Source organism: Liolophura sinensis, chromosome 9, assembly GCF_032854445.1.
Source record: "Liolophura sinensis isolate JHLJ2023 chromosome 9, CUHK_Ljap_v2, whole genome shotgun sequence".
Lineage (NCBI taxonomy): Eukaryota > Metazoa > Mollusca > Polyplacophora > Chitonida > Chitonidae > Liolophura > Liolophura sinensis.
In genome coordinates, this window is record NC_088303.1 from 22,190,107 (window position 1) to 22,215,342 (window position 25,236).

The 25,236-nt window shown below is 38.0% G+C and overlaps 1 protein-coding gene across 1 annotated transcript in view; it reads left to right on the top strand.

The window, feature by feature from the left end:
* LOC135475702 (uncharacterized) overlaps window positions 1-16,212 on the top strand; it is a 52,029-nt gene extending 35,817 nt beyond the window's left edge. The window contains 13 exon segments of the mRNA XM_064755633.1: window positions 1,367-1,463; window positions 6,057-6,310; window positions 6,313-6,413; window positions 6,829-7,041; window positions 7,763-7,850; window positions 8,748-9,002; window positions 9,808-10,028; window positions 10,575-10,586; window positions 11,112-11,291; window positions 11,755-13,015; window positions 13,938-14,256; window positions 14,793-14,991; window positions 15,473-16,212. Of these exon segments, the coding sequence (XP_064611703.1) occupies window positions 1,367-1,463; window positions 6,057-6,310; window positions 6,313-6,413; window positions 6,829-7,041; window positions 7,763-7,850; window positions 8,748-9,002; window positions 9,808-10,028; window positions 10,575-10,586; window positions 11,112-11,291; window positions 11,755-13,015; window positions 13,938-14,256; window positions 14,793-14,970 (3,179 nt within the window). The 3' untranslated portion in view covers window positions 14,971-14,991; window positions 15,473-16,212.
* Window positions 16,213-25,236: the final 9,024 nt, after the last annotated feature.

Sequence of the window (25,236 nt, forward strand, 5' to 3'; positions counted from 1 at the left end):
TATAGTGTAAAGGTCACATTTGTTGATATTAATGTAAAAAAGTAACTGAATTGAATTCAAATGAAATCAGAAAGCCGTCTACACAATTCATCCGCATGAGGGTACAACAAGGATGTCTGCTGTAGTTACACTTATTCAAATCTGCTTTGAAACACATAAGGTTTCATACATTAGTAGAACTTTGTTGAAATTGACCTTTGGTGCTTTACATATTTACATAAACTGCCAGAATTAATCCATATATGCCTGGATTTAGGTATTTGTGTACATTTTGTCTATGTAGTTTCCATTATTTCATCGCTTCTGGTTTATCGACTTCCTTTCTTTCAGCTCTGAATGTGTTCTGTGTTCTGATTAAAAGTGCTTGCTGTGTAGTGCTATCATATCAGAATGTGTCACTGTGATAGCTTTATTTATCTATACTTGGTTTTACTACCATTGCTTTATTAAAAAGCACCAGACTCTGTTAGTGCGGGCTGTTACAGTATATGAACTCAAGTTCCATTGATTTCCTCCAATACCAACACATTTATACATAAATCTATATGTAATTACATATAACTTGTCTGTATCCATTATTGATGCCAACCTTCAGGGTCATATCTAATTAGAGCTCCAGAAAACATATGGACTCACTTACTTTTGACAACCAAACTGAAAAAGCTGTATTAAAAATAACAGGTAAATTATACAAGCATGTCATTAGTTTTCATTCAAATTTCTTTTGTTCAGAAAACTAACAAGCACCCAGAAAGCATCATTTTCAGTTGCATTTTGTAAAATTTCTTTATGCACTGTCATAATGTCATGTTTAACGTTTTGGATAAAATCAAACTTTCAATCTCTAGATATGGCCCTGCTCTTGATCAGTCCTTACTTAATTTCCTTATGCTTGTTATTGAGATTAGTATTAAGCACATATATTTTCACTATATTAATCTTATTAATCTCCATCCATTCTGACAGTGACGTGAAAACAAACATGTAAATCCTTAGTTTTTACACAGATTTTGTATTGGCAGGGCGCCTGATGAGATCGCCATTTATGATTTTGTGTTGTTAGATGAGATCAACTACATGAACCAGCAAACAGTGGTGTATGGTGTGGCTGGGCTTGTCATCATTGCATGTGTCTTTGGCATGGCATTGCAGTGAGGCAGCACTTTAAGTGTGTATGCATTGAAACTGACCTGCTCATAGGGACACTGTATAAGTACTTGCACAAATGAAGCAATCAGAGTTATTAAATGTATGTTTCACTTAATCAGTATAGTTGTGAAAAAAATGACTTAAATATGTGCAGGAGTTTGAAAGAAAAGTATTAATGTCTCCAAGCTGAATTTGGTCTTCTTCCATTATTTTGCAGATGAGACTGGGACTTCATATGAGTCCTATGAAGAGGAGGCTGGTGCGAATTCACAGGATTCTGATCTTCTCACCAAACTCAACCTTAAACTACCCGTGTAAGTCTTTGAGTTTGTAGGCATTAAGTACATATTCAATGTCTTCAGGCCACAAGAGACCTGGGACCACCTGGACAGAGTGTTCACAACACATAAATCATGTAGCGTGGCAGACATGCAGTCTAGGCATTTTATTGCTCTGTTAGTTACATGTCTGTACTGTAACTACATGTATTCCAGTTTTGTGAAGTGAGCTCGGGACATGAGGTGGGCAGATGTGTATTTTTACATAACCCCAAATCCAAATCGGAAGTTTTAAATCCTTCTCTTAAGATTAATGGAGCCTCCATGGCCAGGTGGTTAGTGTGCCAGCAAGGCGCAATGACCCAGAAGCCTCTCACCAGTGCCATCGCTGTGAGTTTATGGCCAACTCATGCTGGCTTCCTCTCCAGTGGGAAGGTATGTAAACCTGTGGATGGTTACACCTGGCTCTGCTCGGTTTCTTTTCACCATAATGCTGGCTGCCGTCGTATAAGTAAAACATTCCTAAGTACAGCGAACAATTTCAGTCAAAATCAAATCAAATAAAACGCTGTCAGTTTTTCTAACAAGAATTCAAATTTTAAGAATTATTTTGTAAAGGCCATTGTTACAGGGCTGAATAATGACGGAAATTGTGGCAGACTTTGTTCTACACTTTACCTGTTGTATCATCATAAAAAAAGGAGGACTATGGGATACATTTTATATAGTGGAAAATTGAAATTCTTCAAAATGATGAAGACATTTAAACTGAAACATGAACCTTCATAAGTCTATCTCATGAGATTTAAATATCACTCTAAAACATGGTTTGGCCTTTCATGAACCTCACCCCTCTTTAATATTTGATGGGGACTTCCACCCCTCAATCAAGGTTTGTGAAAATCAGGATGTTGGGGATGTCCATGGCCGAGGGGGTTAGCACGCCAGCACGGCACTATGACCCAGGAACGCTCCACCAATGCGGTTGCTTTGAGTTGAAGTCCAGCTCATGCTGGCTTCCTCTCTGGCTGTATGTGTGAAGTATTCTTGAGTACGGCATAAAACTTCAGTGAAATAAATAAAAATAAATAAATGAAAATGACGATGGGCTTGTGCCAGTATTTAGCCTCACAAACTAGAATGACTCCGTTGTTGGTATGGATGTTTAATATAAAGAGGCTAGTGTTTTTGTCACTTCATTCTACAGCGTTCATTTGCGTTCTTTAACTGCTAGCCGACTTTTATCTCAGTGGTAAGTCATTCAGAATGCTCTTGTGTGTGCCGTTTGTGTTTGTATTTGTTTTAGAATGAGTGTACCTATATCATAGATTTCAGCTATTCTGTAGACATTGGCCTATACAATTTTTATGTGGTGTACATGTATTTGTCTTTAGCTTATGTGTTTATCATTATTTGCACTTGGCAGTTACCGTTATATATTCATGAATATATGCATGGCATCCAAGATTTATTTATTTTTTTTAGTTTCTCTTTGCACAGCACATTATTGATTAATCTGTTCAGTGTGGGCATTGTGCATGGTGTATAAGAAATCTGTCACTTGGCATTAGCCGATCACCCCGTCTAATTTTCGAAATTTTTTTGTGTGTCCTTCTTAATACTCTAATTTTTTATACAATATGTGATAACATTCCTCTCTAGTCATATTTCATAAAAATGGAACTTCTATTAATTGCTTTAAAGATAAGCATCCCCAAAATGAAAATTTTTGGCTCAGAATAGAAAGATATAATTAAACCTTTTACATTTAAAGTTGCCCTTGCATAACAGGCTATTATGGCTATTATGCCATTAGGGAAATGCCCGACATCTCATCCACTAGTGAAGGGGTATGCCATGAATTTAAAATACATGTTCATGCAGTCTTCTGATTAGATTGTTAAAAGCATTACAGCTCCCTGTTTAAGTAACACACGCACTGATGACCTTTGGTTTTTATCGAAGTGTTCTTTATTCCCTGGCTGACATAGTTGGTTTGAGGGTATACACAACGTCTTTGGTCTGTCTGTAGCCAAACTGTGTGTGTATATATATATGTATGTACATATATGACTAGTAACATCAGGGAGGGGATAGTGTACATTCAAGTTGTTGTTTCACATACATGAGCGCTTACAACCCGACGCAGTAATCTGGTTGAGTTGAGTTGCGTCAGGTCGGAAGCTTGTGTGTAAAGCTTTAACAGCCTTATTTCCTTACAGTATAATTATATGCATGAATTTTATGAAATAATTAACAATTCGTGGTCGCTTTGCATCAGCTGCAAAAGCCATGTGCATTTTGATGCAGTCACTTTGTCACCTAATCGTACAGTGTTGTATTTGTGTAAATGTTACAGATTCTTGTTATGAATGCCTTTTGTGTTGCATGAACACAAGTTATAGAGCGTACATATGTGGCACGCATGTGTTTAACACACACTTATAGAAAGTAGGGGATTTGAAGAATTATGAAGACTGTCCCTTCATTTTGTGACAGAAATCTTTTGTAGAATTTTTGTGTCTTTGAGATATGTACATACTCATGTGCTGAGATTGTGAATACATGTAGTCCAAAAAAGGCATCATAGGAAAATGTTTAACTGTTTAAGGGAAATATTTTCGATTCCTTGGAGAAGAGTATATAGCTGGGAATGACATGATTTGCCTGGAGAAAAGGTTCTGTTGACATGACTTTATGACGTTTTGGAATGTCTTACTTGAATACTTGAAATTTGGGGAAGTGTTCTTACGGACAAGGTTTCTGGCTAGAAAACATTTCATGTGGCACCATCGGGAAAATACCTAGACTGGAGAAAAATAAGCGATGAGCACATCATGTGTCACATCACGGAGTTGAAGAGCATGGTGGAATGATGTATTCCTTGGTCAGTAGACAAATATGCAATGTGTCAATGAAATTTCAGGTAAAGATACAGACATAATTATACATCTAGCATTGTGCAATTATCATGATTGTAGGTTTCGAGTGTTCCTAGTTTGCACTCAGGGCAGTATATCACAAAAAAAGAGGTATGTTGTATGCCATGATGGAATTCCAACTAATTACAGCCCTATTTTATTATGCTTTGTAATATATATATTCCTCTAGTGTGACTAAACTCTAGACCAGTTCAGACTGACAGCTAACAAACGTTCTTCATTTCTAAATGTACATTTGAAAGACACAGTATGTATAGTGATATATAAAACTGCACCTCACAATCAAGATACTTGTACACCTGTATCTGTAATTAACATTTCATTGGTATTAAGCGCTAACAGTTCCAAGCTTACATTTTCATTCTGGTAAATCATACAATACCATTGTGATCAGTAATTACATTTTCGTTTTAATAAAGCTGTAGCAATATTTTGATCAGTGGGTATGAATAACATTAGTATGCAGATGATTTATAGGTTTCACGTGTGTGGTGATCTCTCTTCATTGGTGGTGCAGCCAATTCTGTGTTGCTGAAGCTGTGTATTTTGTACCTGCACACCTGACAATCTCATCAATTTTAGCATAAAATATCAGGGACTTTCACACAATGTCGCATAATATTTGAGGTTTCTTTAGACTGACATTTTGTGTTTTGGAAACAAAGATTTAGTGGTCTGCCTAGATAAGGCCATGACTTGAGGAGTTAGCAGGTGCTTGCACATGTACTTGAAGATGTCTCCAGTGTTATGGGTGCACATGTACTTGAAGATGTCTCCAGTGTTATCTAGTACAATCTCAGGAAGGGTAGCATGGATTGATAAATATGTGTGTCATCATGAGTGCAGAAAGACCATGATGTTAAAGACGTTATTCTTCCTTGGCTATTATTACTAATAATGGTGCATATTTATTTGTTTATATGAGGAAAAGTTTTCTGCAGTATTCCAGAATATTTCACTGACCGAGCACTGGTCATTGGGTTGTGGGTTGAGTCATCTGAAGTTTTGAACTGAGCCAGAAGAAACTGGTCTCGAAAAGGCTGACAAGCCAGAAATCTGGCAATAGCTATATTAGAAAATCTGTCAGATTACAATGATCAAGTGTAGGAAAGAATGAACACTGCCCAGTACACCATGATGTGCAACAATTTAACAAGGATCTCTATTTCCAAGCATCGCTCAATTGAACTTATCATTATCATTGATAAAAAAGATTAGTTAATTTCTTCATTTAATTGATGTTTAGCTTCACGGTCATATAAAGAAACATTTAAGTCAGTCACTATGTACTTCATTGCACATGCTCTGGAAAGTACATATAAAATGTGGCTCTATAAAGAGGGTTTTGGGGTGAGTAGGACATTTTTTAAAGGGTTTTAAACAACTGTATGATGTCGCCTTCTTGAGGGCAAGTGACAATCTCAGCCATTGTCGTTGCAGTATCCAGTTGGTCACAGTTTAAGTATTATATGGGTCTTTTGTGCCCCTTCCTATTAACACTCCTGAAGAATTCTTAGACGTCCCTTAAACAGAATTATATCAAAGTAAAACTATTTATTGGTCATACTTTATGAGGATATTTTAAGTGTTTCCTGTATGTTTACGGTTATTGGTCAAGATAATTAAGTAACACTAAGCTGCCATTTCAAAGATTGGCGTTAATTATTTTGAATCTCAATGGTTTCAGGCCTATACCCAGAAAAAAGAAGAAACGGAAAGCGTTCAGCAAGTCACAGTCTTCCTCGCAGTGGGACTTAAATCTGAGTTTTAAAGATTTGAATGAAGTAACCATTTGTGGAGAGTTGAATTTGCATGGGAAGCTGACATGGAACAGGCGAATAGTCGCCGTAACTAACAGACGTTTGCTGTGTTACAAACCAGAGAAAATGGGCAAGCCTGCACTGGTGGTACAGCTTCCTGGTTACCAGGCAACATATAATGAGCGGAAAGCCCGAAAGGATTTGAGATCTTACTTCACCATCCATTGGCAGAGAATTATGTATTTTTAGTGGACTTGATTGAGTGGGCACAATCATGGTGTGAGGTAAGATGAACGGCCTCTCAGTTTTATTGTATTCGTCTCCTCAATGCTTAACAGTTTAATTTGTACGAAAAAAAATGCTGTATTTCTATTTTACGTATTAGTGCTATTTTCTCAACAGTTAATTAGTATAGGGTCCTCCGTGGCTGAGACGGTTAGCGTCCCATTGCGGCGCATTGAACTAGGAGCACTCACCAACGGTCGCTGTCTCTAGTCAGCTTCCTCTCTGGCAGTGTGTGGGTATTCCAGCAACCTGCAGATGCTTTAGTATAAGTAAAATATTCTTGAGTATGGCATAAAACACAAATCAAGTATATAAATAAATAAATTATTTAGTGTATGTATGGAGTTCATTGTGAAAATAATTTACATTGCTGTAAATTTAAATTTATATGTAAAATGCTCTTGAAAGTTTCAGATTGCATACAGAATGGTTACATCATATAATAGCCAGTGTATTAACATTTGTGCAATACAGAAAGGCATGTACTGGCATGAGAGAACTTACACTGTTTGTTGTTGTTGTTTTGCAGTACATCAGGCTGCAGCAGATGGGAGAGAAGCCCCGGGGAGAGTGTTGCGTCTGTACCGCCATTCTGGTTCCTTCCTTACAGACGTGATGTATCGCAAGGTCAGTTGGCAAGTGGTGATTTGTGTGAAAAATGAGTTCATGTCACTCGCTGCTTAGAAATGACTCGAGACAAAGGCCGCATTAGCCCAATAACATGTCAAATTATTTATAACAATATAGAAAGGATAAAATATTTAAAACATCAACATATTGAACCACAAATTTGCAATTGAGATTCAGCAGTAATTAAGGTAAGCCTGTATGTTTAGAAAAACTTAAGTTAGTTTTTAGATCTAGGTGCGGGATTGACTTTCATGCATAATCACGTGAGATCTGTAATATTGGAGTGTAGACTGTAAACAAGAATTTCTGATATTCTAGGTCTGTCTGGCTGAGAGGCCGTACGGGGAACGTCTGCCATCAACTTGCGGATGGTCGTTGCTTTCTCCAGGCTCTGCGTGGTTTTCTCCCACCATAATGCAGTCGTAGAAGTGAGATATTCTTGAGTACGCGTAAAAGACCAACCAAATAGATAAATAAATGTCTGGCTGAGAAAAGCCAGTAGTGCACCTTAATGAGTTTTTTAGGGGTTTGTTTAATTAGTTTTTTCAACAACATGCACCTAGAGAAACCTTTCAGATGCAAGGAATTATGGGATATGCATCTAAGTATACTGTGTGGAAAATGCACGTGAAACTAAAGTTACCATTGTCTGTGCCATTGGTGTCATAATAAGTATAGATTTAACTGTGGATCAAATTTGCCATGTTGTTGTTGTCAGGGAGAGGCTTGCTCTGCATCTAGCACGTCCATCGCTAGTAGTGATGCAGGGAGCGAAGTTGGATCATACGGCCCAGGTAGTAAGAGAGGTGAGTAAGCAAAGACATATCACATGAGAATCTATAATGGCTCTTGGGCGTCGTATTACTGAAAAAGTTTTAAGTACAGCACAAACCCAAAGGCAAGCATACATATACATACATACATACATACATAAGAATCACAGGTTTTACACCTGCTTACTCACAGTTGACACACTTCAGCTGGTTAGATATTCCATCAGTCCCATGAAGTAAGGATGATGGAATTGTCTGCAAAGGAATTCTAATATATTCTCATCTTCAAATCTCCATTGTCAGCTGATGTCAAATTTATCATTCCCAGATACTGTAACATCTAAAACTGTCTTGAGTCAAGGCAATTCTAAAGTCCCGTTGACCCAGGAGTCTCTCACCAATTTGGTCGCTGTGAATTCAAGTCTAGCTGGTACTGGCTTCCTCCCCGGTCGTAAGTGGGAAGGTCTGCCAACAAGCTGCGGATGGTCATGGGTTTCCCCTGGGCTCTGCCCGGTTTCCTCCCACCATAATGCCGGCCGCCGTCGTATAAGTGAAATATTCTTGAATACGGCGTAAAACACCAATCAAATAAAAGTCCTGTTGGGATATTCATACGCGTAACTTAACATGAATCATGACAGTGTGAGTTTGGGGTCCATTTCATGATTTTGGGGTCCATTTCATGACTTAGTATTAAAGGCCTACCCTTTAGATCCCTATTTCCATGATGTACCTGCCTTTCTTATTACTATATATTTTTCATATACATGTATTTCCTGTTCACTGTCCAGATTTCATGTGCACTGTAATGCCTAGAATTTCCCATTCTTAAGTACTTAGAGGTTATTATCTATTTTCCCTGTCTCTTGTTCATATACATCGAAATGCTTATTTCCTCATTCTGATGCATGACTAAATTTCCATTGTCAGATTCCAAAGATCGCTCAAACCGTGTCTCGTCTCTCGCTCAAAGAGCATCAACATTCCTCATCAAAAAGCGTGGCCCAAAGAAGCAGACTGTGATAGGCATCCCTGCGGAGATCCTGAGTGAGGCTAGGCCCCGCCCTGTCAGTAAAGATGGAAGTTTGGAGGGCCGGTACAAGGGTCTGCCGACCAAGGCACCCAAGCCAGGGTCGACGGAGCCACAGTCCAGTCAGCCCCGAGACTTCAGAGTCTCTCATGAAGGTAGGGTATCCTTGTCAAGCTTTGTAATTGGAAACACCTGTAATTTGAGTTCAGTAGACAAACCTGACTTAGCCAGTTGGTTTTGAGGCTGAAACCAAAGATTGCGAGTTTGATAAACCTGGATATTTAAAGTAACTTGTTTTATTGTAGTTGTGCCTGAAAAATCTTGAAATTGAGCTTCTGGTACACATATACCATGGGCTGACATGTTAAGAACCAACTTGAGGTGTACATAGTCTGGTGAAATTTGTGTATATGAAAATTCAGCTAACGTCCTCAGTTTTGATTGCTTCAAGCCTGTATACATGTACCCCGAAATCGAGAGATCTAAATGAAACCCTGGCACCCTTTTAAAATGGCACTTGGCTCTTAGCACTGAGAGGTTAAACCAAAGAAACATGACTGGTTAGCCCCGTATCAGTATAATGTGACTGGGGTATCTTGTCTGGTGTCTTCAGCACGATACTTCAGTGACAGCACCACTTTGGCAGCATGATCTTGCTCTGCCACAAGAAGACATAGTATATGTGCACACACCTGATGACTCCTTGCCCTCATATGAATTTTGTAGTACAACATAAAAATTAAGTATACATACCTACATCAAACCTGCATAACTGTAGAATGTATATGACAATTAGCCTGTAAAGGTGTGTAAACCCTGTGCAACACTACAGTGGTCAATATATAAAGAGACCTGCCACATAAGCTATTATTCCCCCTGTCCAGCAATAGCCCCTTCGACAGTCAGGTCTGAAGTAGAATGGGAACTGAAATGTTTTGTCGACTTCCTTTTTGTTTGCAGGTTACTTGTATGTGTACAGCACTTATAACAGAAAGCGTATTGGTAAGCGCTGGTGCCTGGTGCGTGAGAACCAGTTTGAGTGTTACCCTAGTGAGGAGAGCAGTATCTGCGAGATGAGCTTCCCGCTAAAGGACTGTACATTCCGTCATGCCAAACAGGAGACCAACAGTGAAAAGAGTTTTATGATCCTCCACAACCAGACGGAGAAGATAACTGTTGAGGTATGCATATGTTTTCACAGCATGCTGTTTGTTGCAGGGCTATAAAAGACACAAATGCAAAACGTGATTATATGCAAAAAACAGAGAAACTCACCCCTGTTACAAAGTGTTCTCTAACTGTGCCATTCATCATTTTTGCATTAACTGTCACTTTCTACTTTTGAAGAAATCTTGATAAAAAAAATGAACAGGCATTTCATATAACCTGCCGTTCATTTTTTCTGACTCTAAAATGAATGAAGCTTACACCATTTGTTTTTGTATTCAGGATTTCCATAGGCAAAAAAAAAATGGGGGATATATGGGGATTTAATTGTTCTTTGGAAATATTCATGAACACAAATTGATTGCAGATTTTAGAGAGAGCTGTGAGAAATTTTAAATTTATTCAATATTTGGAGTGCTTTGTTCAAATTAAATAGAATTCCGTAAATACATATATTTCAGCTGGTTTTGGGGGAAATAAAGACTCGCAAAGTATCAAATCTTTAAATTAATCGTTTACTGGGGTCAGTATTCAGAAGCAATTTTGATTTGTTAAAAAAGGTTCTCTTCCCTGTGAGTATATATGTTATGAATTTATGGACTTTATTAACAATTTATTAAAGTTGCATTCTTTCTGTTTCAAGTTCTTTTATTCTTTCTGTTTCAAGTTCTTTTATTCTTTCTGTTTCAAGTTCTTTTCTTTTATATTTGTCGCCCTACTTACGTCGTTACCTGTGCTTCAACTTTTACCTATCTCTGGTTATACATGTACGCTGCCATCTTTCACTGGAAAGCTATTTCTGGTGTGAAATAAAAGGTGTTCTTGAAATTGACAGGTTCTCATGGAAAGATTTTGTGGACATTAGTATCGATTTATTGAAGTCTTTGTATATTTCTTTATTTCTTTGTTTATGTTATTATGTTTTATTGCAGACTCAAGCCCATAGAATACAAACGTGCATGATAAATACTGAGATTTTATATGATGACAGCTTATAGCCAAATGATGTATTAATAAAGAGTATGACTCCACTTAGCACATGTTACCGAATGAACACGGACGTGTGAGGATATACATGTATTTTATGTTTGTTTCAGCCATTGCTGTTTGAAGTGATGGATGACTGGATTAGTGTGTTGTTACGGGAGACAAAGACTGCTAAGGTTCCCGAAGGACTTGATCGTTATTACACTGAGAAGGAATACGAAGTCCCTCCAGAGGATCTTCTGAATCAAGACGAAGACCCGGACGATCCATATTCCTGTATCAAAGACATTGTGAGTGGATTTCAAGCATACATCTACATTTAGTATACAAAAAACCAGATGACAGAAATTTTCTTGTTCCAAGTACTTGTAGTTTGGCCTCTCATGTGGTTGAAATACCTGATTTGTCTCTTGATCTTGGTGCCTTAGTAAGCAAGTGATGAAATAAACTTGACATAAGTATCTAGTAGTAAGAACAAACTGACTAGTCTTTCAATCTTGTGACATTTTGAAACATTAGGTCAAACTAGTGCGTTAGAAGACTGGCTAATTATGAGTGTGTCTACATATCAATTCACAAAAGTCACTAATTGTTCTAACATTGTAATCAAACAAAAACAATTAGTAACTGCATATTATTCATTAAATAAAATCTTTTAAAAATGAGAAGATGTAGAATTCACAATTTTCTCTTTTTTCAAGATTTTCTCTAAAGTTTCCATTCTCTGATAAACAAACTCACTTCCTTTCTCAGTCTGTGAACGGAAGTGCTGAAGAAGAAATGGCAGCCAATCCAGAAATAACAAAGGACACAAACGAAAAACCAAAGGAAGCTAAAATTGTGGCCGACATGTACTCTCCTGTATTGTGGGAAACAAAGAAAAGAAATTCTTCCAAAACATCAATCTCTAATGAAAAAGAAGCAACTTCGCCTTCTGCTGCTCTGCTTGACCATGACAAAATGTGTATCAAAGAAGTTGGAGACCATAGCAACCATTCCCAGAACTCTACACCTGACGTCCAGCCACCCAAATCAATGTACACAGTAGGTGTGACAGACTCAGGCTACACTACTGCCTCCAGCCCCACATCGACGAATCAGGAATCTCCAAATGATAATGGAATTGTACAGCCAGACAACAGGGTGACCACTCCCGGCAATCCAAATACTATGGAGTCCCTCATGAAAGCTTGGGATGTGAAAGCCAAAATCCAAACCATAGAAAAAACAAAAGCAGAGAGCAGCATTCCAAAAACAGCAGCCAATCTGAAATTTCCCATTCAGAAGAAAGCTCAAGGTGATGTCAAATCAAAGGCTCGGTCATTTGATGAAAAAAATAATATTGAAAGTACACCTACTCCGACACCACCAAAAAGGAGACGGTCATTGTCAGCGAAAAACAAGGATAATTCACCCAAGACATTGTCTACCTCTAGTCCCTTGAAGCCTGTCTCACTCAATTTTGCATCCTCAGATTCAAAGGTTCCTGTCTCTGGCTCCATAGATGAAGAAAAAGAAGTTGACAATGACAGATGTGCTAAGCCTGTCTATGAAAGCTCAAGTTTACCCTCTCACAATAAAGAACTCTCATCAAGGGAGACAAACCCTGAAATGACTGATATAACCTGCTCTGAATCACAGAGCAATGGACATGTTAATCTGCCACTAAGAGAAGACAGTGTGAGCTCATCTGTGAGCTCGTGTTGTGATACAGATTCTTATGTCACGGACTCTTCCGATTCAGCGCTACGATCAGAACATGAAACTCCTATAAACTCTGACAGTGAAAGTCTGAATTCCCAACATTCCCCAACACCAGAGTACAAAAATCCAGCCAAAGATTCTAAAACAATGGACATGATGTTTTCATCACTTGATGACAGACTAAAATCGATGGGGGAAGATAATCGTGATATTGACTCAAGGGAGGGCAGTCAGGAGCGTCACACATCCAGAGAAAGTAGCCAGGAGCCAACGACGTCTTGCAGCTCGTGGGACAGCAGCCAAGAAACAAGTGAGTACCCGTACCAAAAATTCAAATTAAATCAAGTCTGGACAAAAAAATAAAGAACACTGTAAAAGTCAGTATACTGACACATGAACATCCACTAACTATTTACCTTATTCCAAGCCCCAAGACAAAGAACTATCAAGATTGCTGATTTTATGCTAATAGTTTCTTCTAATTCTGAGTCATGTTCACAGGGTGCAAGTAGACCCATTAAATTCTACTAGTCAAATGCAGCTAGGACATGAGCTACTTCCTGTAGTTAAATTTTTCAATAACTTGTCCTTCTCACCATTTAGAGTATTAACAACTATGTGTAACTGTCATACTTTCACTCATATTGTTACCAGATCTGCCTATATGTACGATTTGGGTATTTTTTTTATGCTGCAGATGTAGAAAGTATTATTGTACCCTGAAGACGTCTTCCTGACATCTCAGTTCTAGAGACTAAGTGAAATGTTAGTTTAAACTTATTTTGCATTGGTGTTTCTGTTTTGAAGTGATTTTAAAGAAGAGCTGAAAATATTTGTGCTGAACTGGTTGTCCTGATTTTGTACGCGTAAAATTTATTTGTACATGTAAACATAAGTGTTTGTATACATGGCATTCACGAGGGGTAGGCAGGTCTGTGTTATGTATTTGTTTGTTCTGTCTGTACTTTGAGGCCCTGCTACTCCATTTGTTTTCGAATTCAGATTTCCAGAATTACTGTACCATTGAATTGGCCTGTTATCATTCGTCTTGTCAAAATTGACGAATTGCTTCATGTAAACGTGGTTTAAAGTATGACGTGACTCCAGAGTGAACCCCAGACCTACCACTTTAGGAGGAGACACTCTGCCGCTTCATCATGATAGTGTGGGTAGCTCCCCATTTACCAGTTTGTCTAACTTTCTGTTCTTCACATGACGCTGTTTTGTTCCAGATTTTTATAATTTTGACAATGGGTCTAGCCCAGATACAACACAGGAGGATGCTGACGAACTCTTCTTCCCTGAAGGTGAGAAAACTGGTGAGAATTCCCACAAAAAAGAACTTGCCTCATTGTCTGTGAGTAGTGAAAACAGCCTGAGCTCTGATGTGACATTACTTGGGCACAACACAATTTCCACCGACTCAGTCAGTGGCCATCTTGATGATGACCTTCAGGAGGACCCTGACAAAGGCTCACAGAAAGACATCTCTGATTGGATCAACCAGTTGGACACGTTGAGGCGGAAGCTAGTGGAGCTCAAGAAGAACAGGTGTGTTTTTTTTCTTTCTAAGCCAAAGTTGTACCCCTGGGTTGGTGAGGGTGAGTGAGGGAGAGGGGAGGAGGGCTGTTCTTATAAAACATTATGTGCCACCTTAACATACTAAGATCTTCTACTGTATTAGAAACACTGATTTTACGAAAAAATATTACTGGAAAGTGTAATTTGTGTGTGTGTGTGATTTTTGATTATTTATGTGGAGACATGTATCTGAACTGAATCGTGTTAGCCTCCTTCCCAAAATGTATCATGTACTTTTGCTAAGGTTTCTCGTGGCTTTGAAAGATTTCTTCTTCTGTCAAACCTTTTCTAAATTTATAAATGTTTGTTATAACCTTTGTGACAATCATGGGTTATGTAAAGTTTTTATGCAGTTTATATCTGTTGGGAATGTAGAGTCTACTTTTCACATTTTTATAACCTGTACAACTTCAATATTTCAAAATAACGTACATTCTGAAAAGAGCCTTTCTGGTATTGATCATGGTTGAATGCATTTGTCTGAATGTGATGTTAACTTTGAGCAGGATAAAGATTCGAGATAAACGCCTGCGAGCCAGAGATGAGAAGGAACTGTTTATTTGTGAGGAAGAATTTCAGCGATTAGACGATGCCTGCAAGGAGACAGGTCAGGAGATATCTGAGCTAGAGGGGCGGATCAAGCTGGTGGAGGGACACGAGTTGACACACTCCACGGAGGCCTAGCCAGCACAGAGAATCTTACAGGTATGAGAAATATGGGCAGTGGTTTTCAGGTTATGCCATAAAATTTGATGATTGCAGGTTATTTATCCCCATATTGAAGATATTCCAAAATAAAATTATGGTCAGAAGGCTGATAATTCATCATTTCAGTTCAATTCTGCTATTCCACTCACATCACTATAACTTGATGATAACATTTCTGTACATATGGTGTGCAACACTCACTGGGGAAAAGATGTTTGCATAATAAACACAGAAATGCAAGGGCTGTTTGGCAGGAGTGGGGAGGGTTGAGAGAATAATGATCTTGTGAGGTTTTGTATTCAAATTCAGCAGGCGATCATGTGTTGTGTACTTTTGTGTTGACATCAGTGTTAATTGTCTGGTGCTGTATGATGTGTACAGGTTTTGTCTGTATTAGTAACCCTGGCACATAAAAAAACAAGGGAATATCAGTTGATTAGATGTATATATGATGTTTGATTTATATTTCTGCTTTCAGATTGTGTGTCTGATGTACAGGCTGCTATACACGTAACATGTATGGAGGAAGACTTCAGACTAACGTTGTGACTACTTCATGCTTAACTTCCTAAGTGCCATGTTTGGTTGTGAATTGTATTTTTTTTTAACCTTTTATTGTTTTTGTTTATTATTATTATTACCATTTCTACATGGACATTTTGTCCCATTTTTGTAAGGGAGCATCCATAGTTCCATTTGTATATAGACATGTACCTGCTCATTGAGTTGTTCTCCTGTGTTGTTTTTACCTTGTACATAATTGCTCCACCTGTGGAATATCCTCTCATTATGGACATAATTGAGCAGATGTGCTGGCTGAACCTGGGTCAAATTTGCAAACAAATGATCAGTGGCAAATTTAAGTGAAACATTCAGTTTGAAAAAATCGGTGTGTAGTTTTATGTTTTTTAAAGGCTTGGGATACTTTGTCGTCAATAATACTGGACGTTCATGATTTGGGAATCATAATATTTTATTTTGGGTATAAATATGTTAGACCCGTATAAATTTACAGTATAAAAGCTCTGTACAATTACTGACTATTACTGTGTTAAAAATTTTGCTCCTTTTGCTCTACACTCCCATCCCCTTTTCCTGTGGATCCTTGGACTGTGATGAGCTCCGTTTAACCATTTTTTCTGCTATATATTTGATAATATTTGGAAAATACCAAGTTGGAGATCACAAACAAGAAGATCAAACTGCAAATATTTATCTTCCGATTTTGTTTTTTTTTTTTTTTTTGTTTTTTTTTTTAATTTTAATAATTTTTTTGTCCATTATATATATATATGTATAGCCCCAGTAATAGGGATGGAAACGAATAGACTTTTTCATGAAAATATCCTTCTCAAGTGAAAGTAACCACCATACGTACAATTTATTGAAATACTCAGATGCTGTTAATCTCTCTGTTATATCTTATTCTTGCTATGGAGACTGTAGTACCTGTATTCAAATTTGTTGACTCATTTTCAGAGTACCTTATTTGTTTTTGTTGAAGGTTGACATGGTTGATATTTGCATAAAATTTGATGGGGGGAAAATACGTTAAACTTTAAGTCTTTTAAATAAAGGCATCCGTCCAACGTTGCTCTGGAAATTAATATCTGAAATACTCCAGACATACTCTGTGTCACTAAATAGTCAATAAAGGTGCCTTAAAAATAATGCTCTCACTGAAAAGTACTAAAATCCTTCATTCTTAACAGAATATCATTTCATGTGTAGTCAGATCTCAAAGCTCTTCTGGTAAAGTGAATATACTTCAGTTGATTTATTTCCTAACTATTAGTTCAGCTAGGATTCATCTTATAGTCATTGAACCACATGTAGATCATTGACATTCAGGTTGAAGACGAATAAGAAACAGACTAAAACTCAATTGCATATGGACAGAATGAATAGCAAGAGACTACAACTCCTCGTGAAAATAGTGTATTAAACTAGAAAGAGATTAAAACTCCTCTACCGTGAACTTTCATTTCTGGTTTCCTACATTTCAGTAATGAAGGTTTTCTTTTTACGAATGTTGCAAAGAGCACATATAAATTTAGTTCAGGTTTAGTTCAATAGTAATACAAGGTAAAGGGTCACAAAAATATTTCTTACTTAGAAAATGTAATATGATACATGTAGTAATAATTTTGAGTATTTTGAGCTAGTATGGATTTTAATGTATGAGTTATAGTCTTTACTCTTGTAGTTTGAAAGAATAATTCATTGTGTTTGTTGAGAAAGAAAAGGTATTCTTGTTCATGTATGTTACAGTTATTTAGACACTTTGTAGTGTTGGAACATTTGTATTTATGATAGAACATTTTGTAACAGTGTACAAATGTTGTGCATGGTGCTGATCGCTTACACCAAATTTTGATGCTGGTACTATTACAATGTGCTCCATTTTTCTCATGTTGTGATCATTTTCCCTGCAAATATTTCATCAGAATTTTACAATTGGGTGTGCAAGAAATATTCTTTTTTATGCCAAAAAGGAAATGACTGCATATTAATGACTTCTAAACTTTTCGTATGCAAAAAGGTTGAGAAGTCAGGTTATGATGCGTACATATATTCCCTCCACTTGAAATTTCTCTATATTATCCAAAGATTTTAATCATATTATAACAATATACCTAACCTCTCTACCTGTATTGGTTTGCACGCATACTGTTGTACCATGGTTGTCATGACAAAATGTTTTGACTTTACAAAAACCTGGTTGCTGAAAGTGTTTGTGGTTTGGTGTTCAACACTAATGGAATACATAATATTTAATTACAATGTGGAGATACAAGTTACAACAAACATGATATTTTCTCAGACCTGCTTATAATGACCCAATCACAAAGATTTGTCATTGTCCATTAACTCCCTCTAGCAGAGTTATTGTTTTCAGCTTTAATACCTTTCTAAATATTAAAAATGTTGGTCAGGTTTTTACCACACATGTATAGTAATATTCTCAGGTAGTATAGGGCTGATATTTACACGCATAAATCTGGATGATAAAATGAAGAATACTGTAAATAATTTGTAACTGTATCCTGTTTTGGCATCTTCATTCACTGCTGTGCTATTACCAAATATTACAGTATGCTTACTGCTACTTGAGCTGAGGAGTACCATTTAAGATAAACAAGATGGTGATTGTCTGACAGAAAAAAAACCCTTCAAGCTTTTCCCATGGCTTGCCCTACAGTCTTGTTAGTTTTATGTATTTAAGCTTTAACAATAGAATTGATCAGAATGATAATTCTGAGCCCCAAAAGTAATGTTAGGCTGCATTTGTTGAAATATTTACCACACTGACTTAGCCTTATTTATGGGGTCCAATGCAAGCAAATGTATAATTTTGTTAAAATAAGAAATGTATAAAAAGAGTCTGGATTTTCAGAATTAAATATTTTTTTAATGTGTTGATTGTCACTGACCAAGGACTTTGTGAACCAATACATTCTTCTGGAACTTGAAGGCAGTCATTGTTAGTTTTTGCAAAAACCTGTACCAATTCAAATTATAGCCTGACAGGAAAAGTTTCACGTTTATGTAAATGTGTGGTTTAAAGGATACATGAAAAGGAACTATAAAACAAACATTATGTTTGTATGCCAGATGAAGAAAATTATGCCCTGGAAGTTTTGTTCAAAAAAAAATTCATTTTGGAGGGGTATGCATATTTTCCGACAACGGCCAGATTTTTTCAGAAATTACGTCATAGTTGATCTTGCTCGGAACTCGGTGAACATCTCAGAAGTGCCCCGGCCCGGTGAACCGCGTCGCTACAGTGTGGGCAAGGTGATGTACACAGATACTGTATGGCTTCTGTGGGCCAGCTTAGCGCCCCTCCGTGCCCCTACACGCACCCTACATTTGGTCTGTTCCCCCCACACCTTCGCCCCATGTGGCCAGATCTGTTCGGTCAGTCACTCACAGATTTCTTTTTAAACAGGGATCATCCTTGACGTTACGGCTGTAAGCTACTTAATTTCCGGACTGACCGTTGGAGCGTTAATAAAACTGTACTTTGAAGCTTTGTTTGTACTGTTATATGTTACTACACATGATAATCTGCACTTTAAGAAATCAAACCAAAGTGTTTCATGCATCCATTAATAATCCTGTAAGAAACTAGATTTTTATCTATTGAAATGGTACAATTTACCTTTAGCCCAGCATGTACATGTGTCTACAGATTTTCTTCTTTATGGATATGTCTTATGTTCTTTTATTTGCTTTTTTCATCATTATTGTTGTGAAACTTTAAATCTGTCCATTTCTAGCAAAAAGTTGTCCTTGTCTAACTTGTGTTTTAGTTTTCCACATATTATATCGTGTCAGTTTTTAAATGACTGCCTGTACATTTGTAGCCATCCATGCTATTTTTTTGATCTTTTGATTTCAGTCCAAGTTTATAGTAATAATATCATGGGTGTGTTTTTATCATGTTTTCACTGGTGCAAAGAATGTGCAAAATTTACTGTGGTAAAATGCCAGTCACATGTATACATGAACAGTAGTGTTGTTATATATATTTGCTTGTATGATGTAAAAGTTATTTTGGTACTACCAATAAATGACCAAATATGTGTAGCCCATATTTGTAACACAGTCTTGTTGTAATGATGGAAGTGTACGTGTAGATATTTCAGCTCTGACATTTCGATCACAATGCTGACTGATTTGTGTTATTCAGCTGGCAGCCTCAGTGATAGATTAGTCTCCCTTGAATAGGTGCAAAACCCAGACAGACATAATGGTCGAATAAAACCTGTAAGTAATGTGTTATGAACATGGGCATATTGTAATGCAAAACTTGGACTATTTGTGTGTCGAATTGTGCTAAAAAATGTTAGGCATTGCACTTGCTGTGTTGCAACAACATTCTGGCTTTGTTTTTGACCATAGTAGGAAAAAAAACATAAACAACACCGAAAACCAATGAAGGGTACATGTTGGAATTCTTTGTGGACTTTAAACAGTTGTCAGCTTAAACGTGAAGTTATTCATGAAGTCTGTTTAAACTTGTAAATTTCAAGTATGAAGATCTTAAAACTGTTAGATTTCAACTCTTTACAAAAGATTCCTTGCTGTAAAACAGCCTTGTCAGTGTGCATTATTGGACATTATTTTCCTTGTAAAGTACTGATAATAGCAATATTACATTACTGCAATGCTTTTCTCAGTCTTGTGTAAAATGGTTAACCTGTTTGGGTGTAACCACATTTTTTAGGCATTTGCGATAGCTTTTATATAACGTTGGCTGTGGTTGCTTTTTTGTGAGCATCAATGGTGTATGACTATTGTGTTAAAACATAACCAAATGGAAGCTCTGAGCCCTATGACTTAAACTTTTTTGTTTCCACCTGACTGAGCATTCCCCAGACCAAGCTTTGTCTATTCCTTTTGTCAGCTGTACCATACTCCTGTGCACCTCATGCACTCAATTCCAATCAATTCCAGGTGAGAATCCAGGTCATTATAAGTGCACCACTTACACAGTTTTAGACCAGATACCATTGGTGCAAGATGTTTTAATAGAGATTTTGATAGTTTTATAACCTTTCTGATTATTTTGTTTCTTTTTTTCCCCCCACATGTGGGTTTATACATGTACATCATCAACATTGCTAATTTCATGTGTTTTAACAACTAAAGATGGTAGAAGGCTTAATCCATATATCATGCATAAAATGTAGGATCTATTTTTTGATTTTGTGGTTTATATACATGTACCTCTCATTTTCGATCAGTTGCTATTCTTTTTTCCTAGATTCTGTGAAATATACCAAGGTTTTGAGGAATTATCATAATATTTCTTGTAGTGTGTCATAATCAAAGTTCACATGCCACATGATGATCAAATAATGAACCAATTGTAAAAACTACACTTTATGTGGAATGAACAACAGTTATACTCATCTGTTGGAAACATCTATTTTAGACATATGTAAATCCAAAGGGTCAGTACCGTCTAAAGACAACTGTCTTTCAAATGTCATAGGGAAGAAGTAAAAGTGCAATATTAAGTAGATTTTTTCCTTGTCCTAGAAGCGATATTTCCAGACTGATGATTTTGACCATTAAGTCCAATTAGAATTTCTTATCTCTTTTGTAAATACTTCTGTGCTAGAAAGATATTTGTAAATAGATTCAGAATTTTTGTTATTTTTGGGTAACTCTGAAAGTAAGAAGTATGAGTGAGTGTGTGTGAGTGAACAGATGAATTTACTTCTTCTTTGATGTTGTCATTTCATATTTCATCTTTTGTTTGTTTTTTTACCTTTCTCTAGATGAGACCTGCTCAGACCAAGGTTTTGTTGACATTTCAGGCATTCTGTCAAAATGCTGAATAAAGTATGTTTTACATACAGAGTTTGTTATCAGGGTTCTTTGGTCAGCAAACAAATGATTTAATTGGAATCATGTATTTAGATCAGGTGCATTATTATGTCACTTCATCCTAACTGTTAAGTTTATATACAAATTTAAAAGGTTACAGTGTTCACCTCTAAGTCAGGAGGGGCGTCCGTGGCTGAGGGGTTAGCACACCAGTGCTGCACAATGACCCTGGAGCCTCCCACCAATGTAGTTGCTGTGAGGTCAAGTCCAGCTCATGCTGGCATCCTCTGCAGGCGGCATGTGGGAAAATCAGCAACCTGCAAATGGTCGTGGGTTTCCCCCGGGCTCTGCCCAGTTTTTTTGAACTATAATGCTGGCCACAGTCGTACAGGTGAAATACTCTTGAGGACGGCGTAAAACACCAATCATGTAAAATATTCTAATAAAATCTAAGTCGGGAAACCTGGGATTAAACCCAGGTCTGGTTGTACCAAAGACAAAAACGGTATTTATTGCTACCTCTGTCGGTGCTCAGCACTGAGAGGTTAGAACAAGGTAAGAGGGCTGGTTGGCATGGATCCAGTATGATTATTTATTTATTGGTGTTTTATGCCATACTCAAGAATATTTCACTTATACTGGCAGACCTTCCCACATACATCCGGAGAGGAAGCCAGCATGAGCTGGATTTGAACTCACAGTGACCACATTGGTGAGAGACTCCTGGGTCATTACGCTGTGCTAGCACACTAACCAAACTGAGCCACTGAGTATAATGTGGGGTGTCATGTCAGGTGTCCTCGGCATGATGCTTAGTGGCAACACCATTTGCTGGCATTAACTTGCCTGCCGCAAGACAACACAGTATATGTACTCACAACTACCCTTGAATCCTTGACATCATACGACTGAAAACTTATGTACTACGTTAAACCCTAAGCATAAATATATACATACATACATACATACGTACATAGACACATACATACGTACATACATGTACATACCGAGGAGGTTAGCGTGCTACATTCAGATACCTCCAGCATGAAACCAGAATGACAGCTCTTATGTATCTGTGAAGTATTTTGGACACCTGCAACTCCCCTAGAAGTTTTCACAAAGCACGGAACATAAGAATTTATTCGTCCAGGTATGCACATACTTTGGTAACTATATTTTTAGACAAAACCACCTATGTGGCATCTCATCTCCTTGTTGCAGGAGGGTTTCATGTTACTGTCACATTACAAGAACATCCATCTCCTCGCAGCAGGAGGGTTTCATGTTACTGTCATGTTTCAAGAACATCCATTTCCTTGTTGCAGGAGAGTTTCATGTTACTGTCACATTTCAAGAACATCCATTTCCCTGTGGCAGGAGAGTTTCATGTTACTGTCATGTTACAGGAACATCCATCTCCTTGTGGCAGGAGGGCTTCAGTACTGTCACATTACAAGAACATCCATCTCCTTGTGGCAGGAGGGTTTCATGTTACTGTCACGTTTCAAGAACATCCATGTCCTTGTGGCAGGAGGGTTTCATGTTACTGTCATGTTTCAAGAACATCCATTTCCCTGTGGCAGGAGAGTTTCATGTTACTGTCACGTTTCAAGAACATCCATCTCATTGATGCAGGAGGGTTTCAGTACTGTCATATTACAAAAGCATCCATCTCCTTGTGGCAGGATGGTTTCATGTTACTGTCACGTTTCAAGAACATCCATGTCCTTGTGGCAGGAGGGTTTCATGTTACTGTCATGTTTCAAGAACATCCATGTCCTTGTGGCAGGAGGGTTTCATGTTACTGTCACGTTTCAAGAACATCCATTTCCTTGTGGCAGGAGGGTTTCATGTTACTGTCACGTTTCAAGAACATCCATGTCCTTGTGGCAGGAGGGTTTCATGTTACTGTCACGTTTCAAGAACATCCATGTCCTTGTGGCAGGAGGGTTTCATGTTACTGTCATATTACAAGAACATCCATGTCCTTGTGGCAGGAGGGTTTCATGTTACTGTCATGTTTCAAGAACATCCATGTCCTTGTGGCAGGAGGGTTTCATGTTATTGTCATGTTACAAGAACATCCATGTCCTTGTGGCAGGAGGGTTTCATGTTACTGTCACGTTTCAAGAACACCCATTTCCTTGTGGCAGGAGGGTTTCATGTTACTGTCATATTTCAAGAACACCCATTTCCTTGTGGCAGGAGGGTTTCATGTTACTGTCACATTTCAAGAACATCCATGTCCTTGTGGCAGGAGGGTTTCATGTTACTGTCATATTACAAGAACATCCATGTCCTTGTGGCAGGAGGGTTTCATGTTACTGTCACGTTTCAAGAACATCCATGTCCTTGTGGCAGGAGGGTTTCATGTTACTGTCATATTACAAGAACATCCATGTCCTTGTGACATGAGGATTTCATGTTACTGTCATATTTCAAGAACATCCATGTCCTTGTGGCAGGAGGGTTTCATGTTACTGTCATATTTCAAGAACACCCATTTCCTTGTGGCAGGAGGGTTTCATGTTACTGTCACGTTTCAAGAACACCCATTTCCTTGTGGCAGGAGGGTTTCATGTTACTGTCACATTTCAAGAACATCCATGTCCTTGTGGCAGGAGGGTTTCATGTTACTGTCATATTACAAGAACATCCATGTCCTTGTGGCAGGAGGGTTTCATGTTACTGTCACGTTTCAAGAACATCCATGTCCTTGTGGCAGGAGGGTTTCATGTTACTGTCACATTTCAAGAACATCCATGTCCTTGTGGCAGGAGGGTTTCATGTTACTGTCATATTTCAAGAACATCCATGTCCTTGTGGCAGGAGGGTTTCATGTTACTGTCATATTTCAAGAACACCCATTTCCTTGTGGCAGGAGGGTTTCATGTTACTGTCACGTTTCAAGAACATCCATGTCCTTGTGGCAGGAGGGTTTCATGTTACTGTCATATTACAAGAACATCCATGTCCTTGTGGCAGGAGGGTTTCATGTTACTGTCACGTTTCAAGAACATCCATGTCCTTGTGGCAGGAGGGTTTCATGTTACTGTCATATTACAAGAACATCCATGTCCTTGTGGCAGGAGGGTTTCATGTTACTGTCACGTTTCAAGAACATCCATGTCCTTGTGGCAGGAGGGTTTCATGTTACTGTCACGTTTCAAGAACATCCATGTCCTTGTGGCAGGAGGGTTTCATGTTACTGTCATATTTCAAGAACACCCATTTCCTTTTAGCAGGAAGGTTTCAGTACTGTCACATTAGAAGAACATTCATGTCCTTGCAGCAGGAGGATTTCAGTACTGTCATGTTTCAAGAACATCCAGTTCCTTTTAGCAGGAGGGTTTCAGTACTGTCACATTAGAAGAACATCCATCTCCATGTAGCAGGAGAGTTTCAGTACTGTCATATTAGGGTTTCAGTACTGTTATATTACAAGAACACCCGTTTCCTTTAAGCACGAGGGTTTCAGTACTGTCATATTGTACGAACGCCCATTTTCTTGTAGCAGGAGGATTTCAGTACTGTCATATATTACAAGAACACCCATTTCCTTGTAGTAGGAGAATTTCATTACTGTCATATGTTACAAGAACACCCATTTCCATGTAGCAGGAGCGTTTCAGTACTGTCATGCTCACCTCCTTTTCATGTTTCAATACGAAAGCAGTACGTCCCCTGCGGCATGTATCTGCTTTTATGTACATATGAAAGCAGCACACACCCAATGTCTTATGGCTGGTGTACCCATGCATATGAAAGTAGCACACCCCCAATGTCATATGGCTTGAGTATCCATGCATATGAAAGTAGCACAACCCCAATGTCTTATGGCTTGTGTACCCATGCATATGAAAGTAAGCGCCCCCCCCACCCCCCGCCATGCCTTATCAC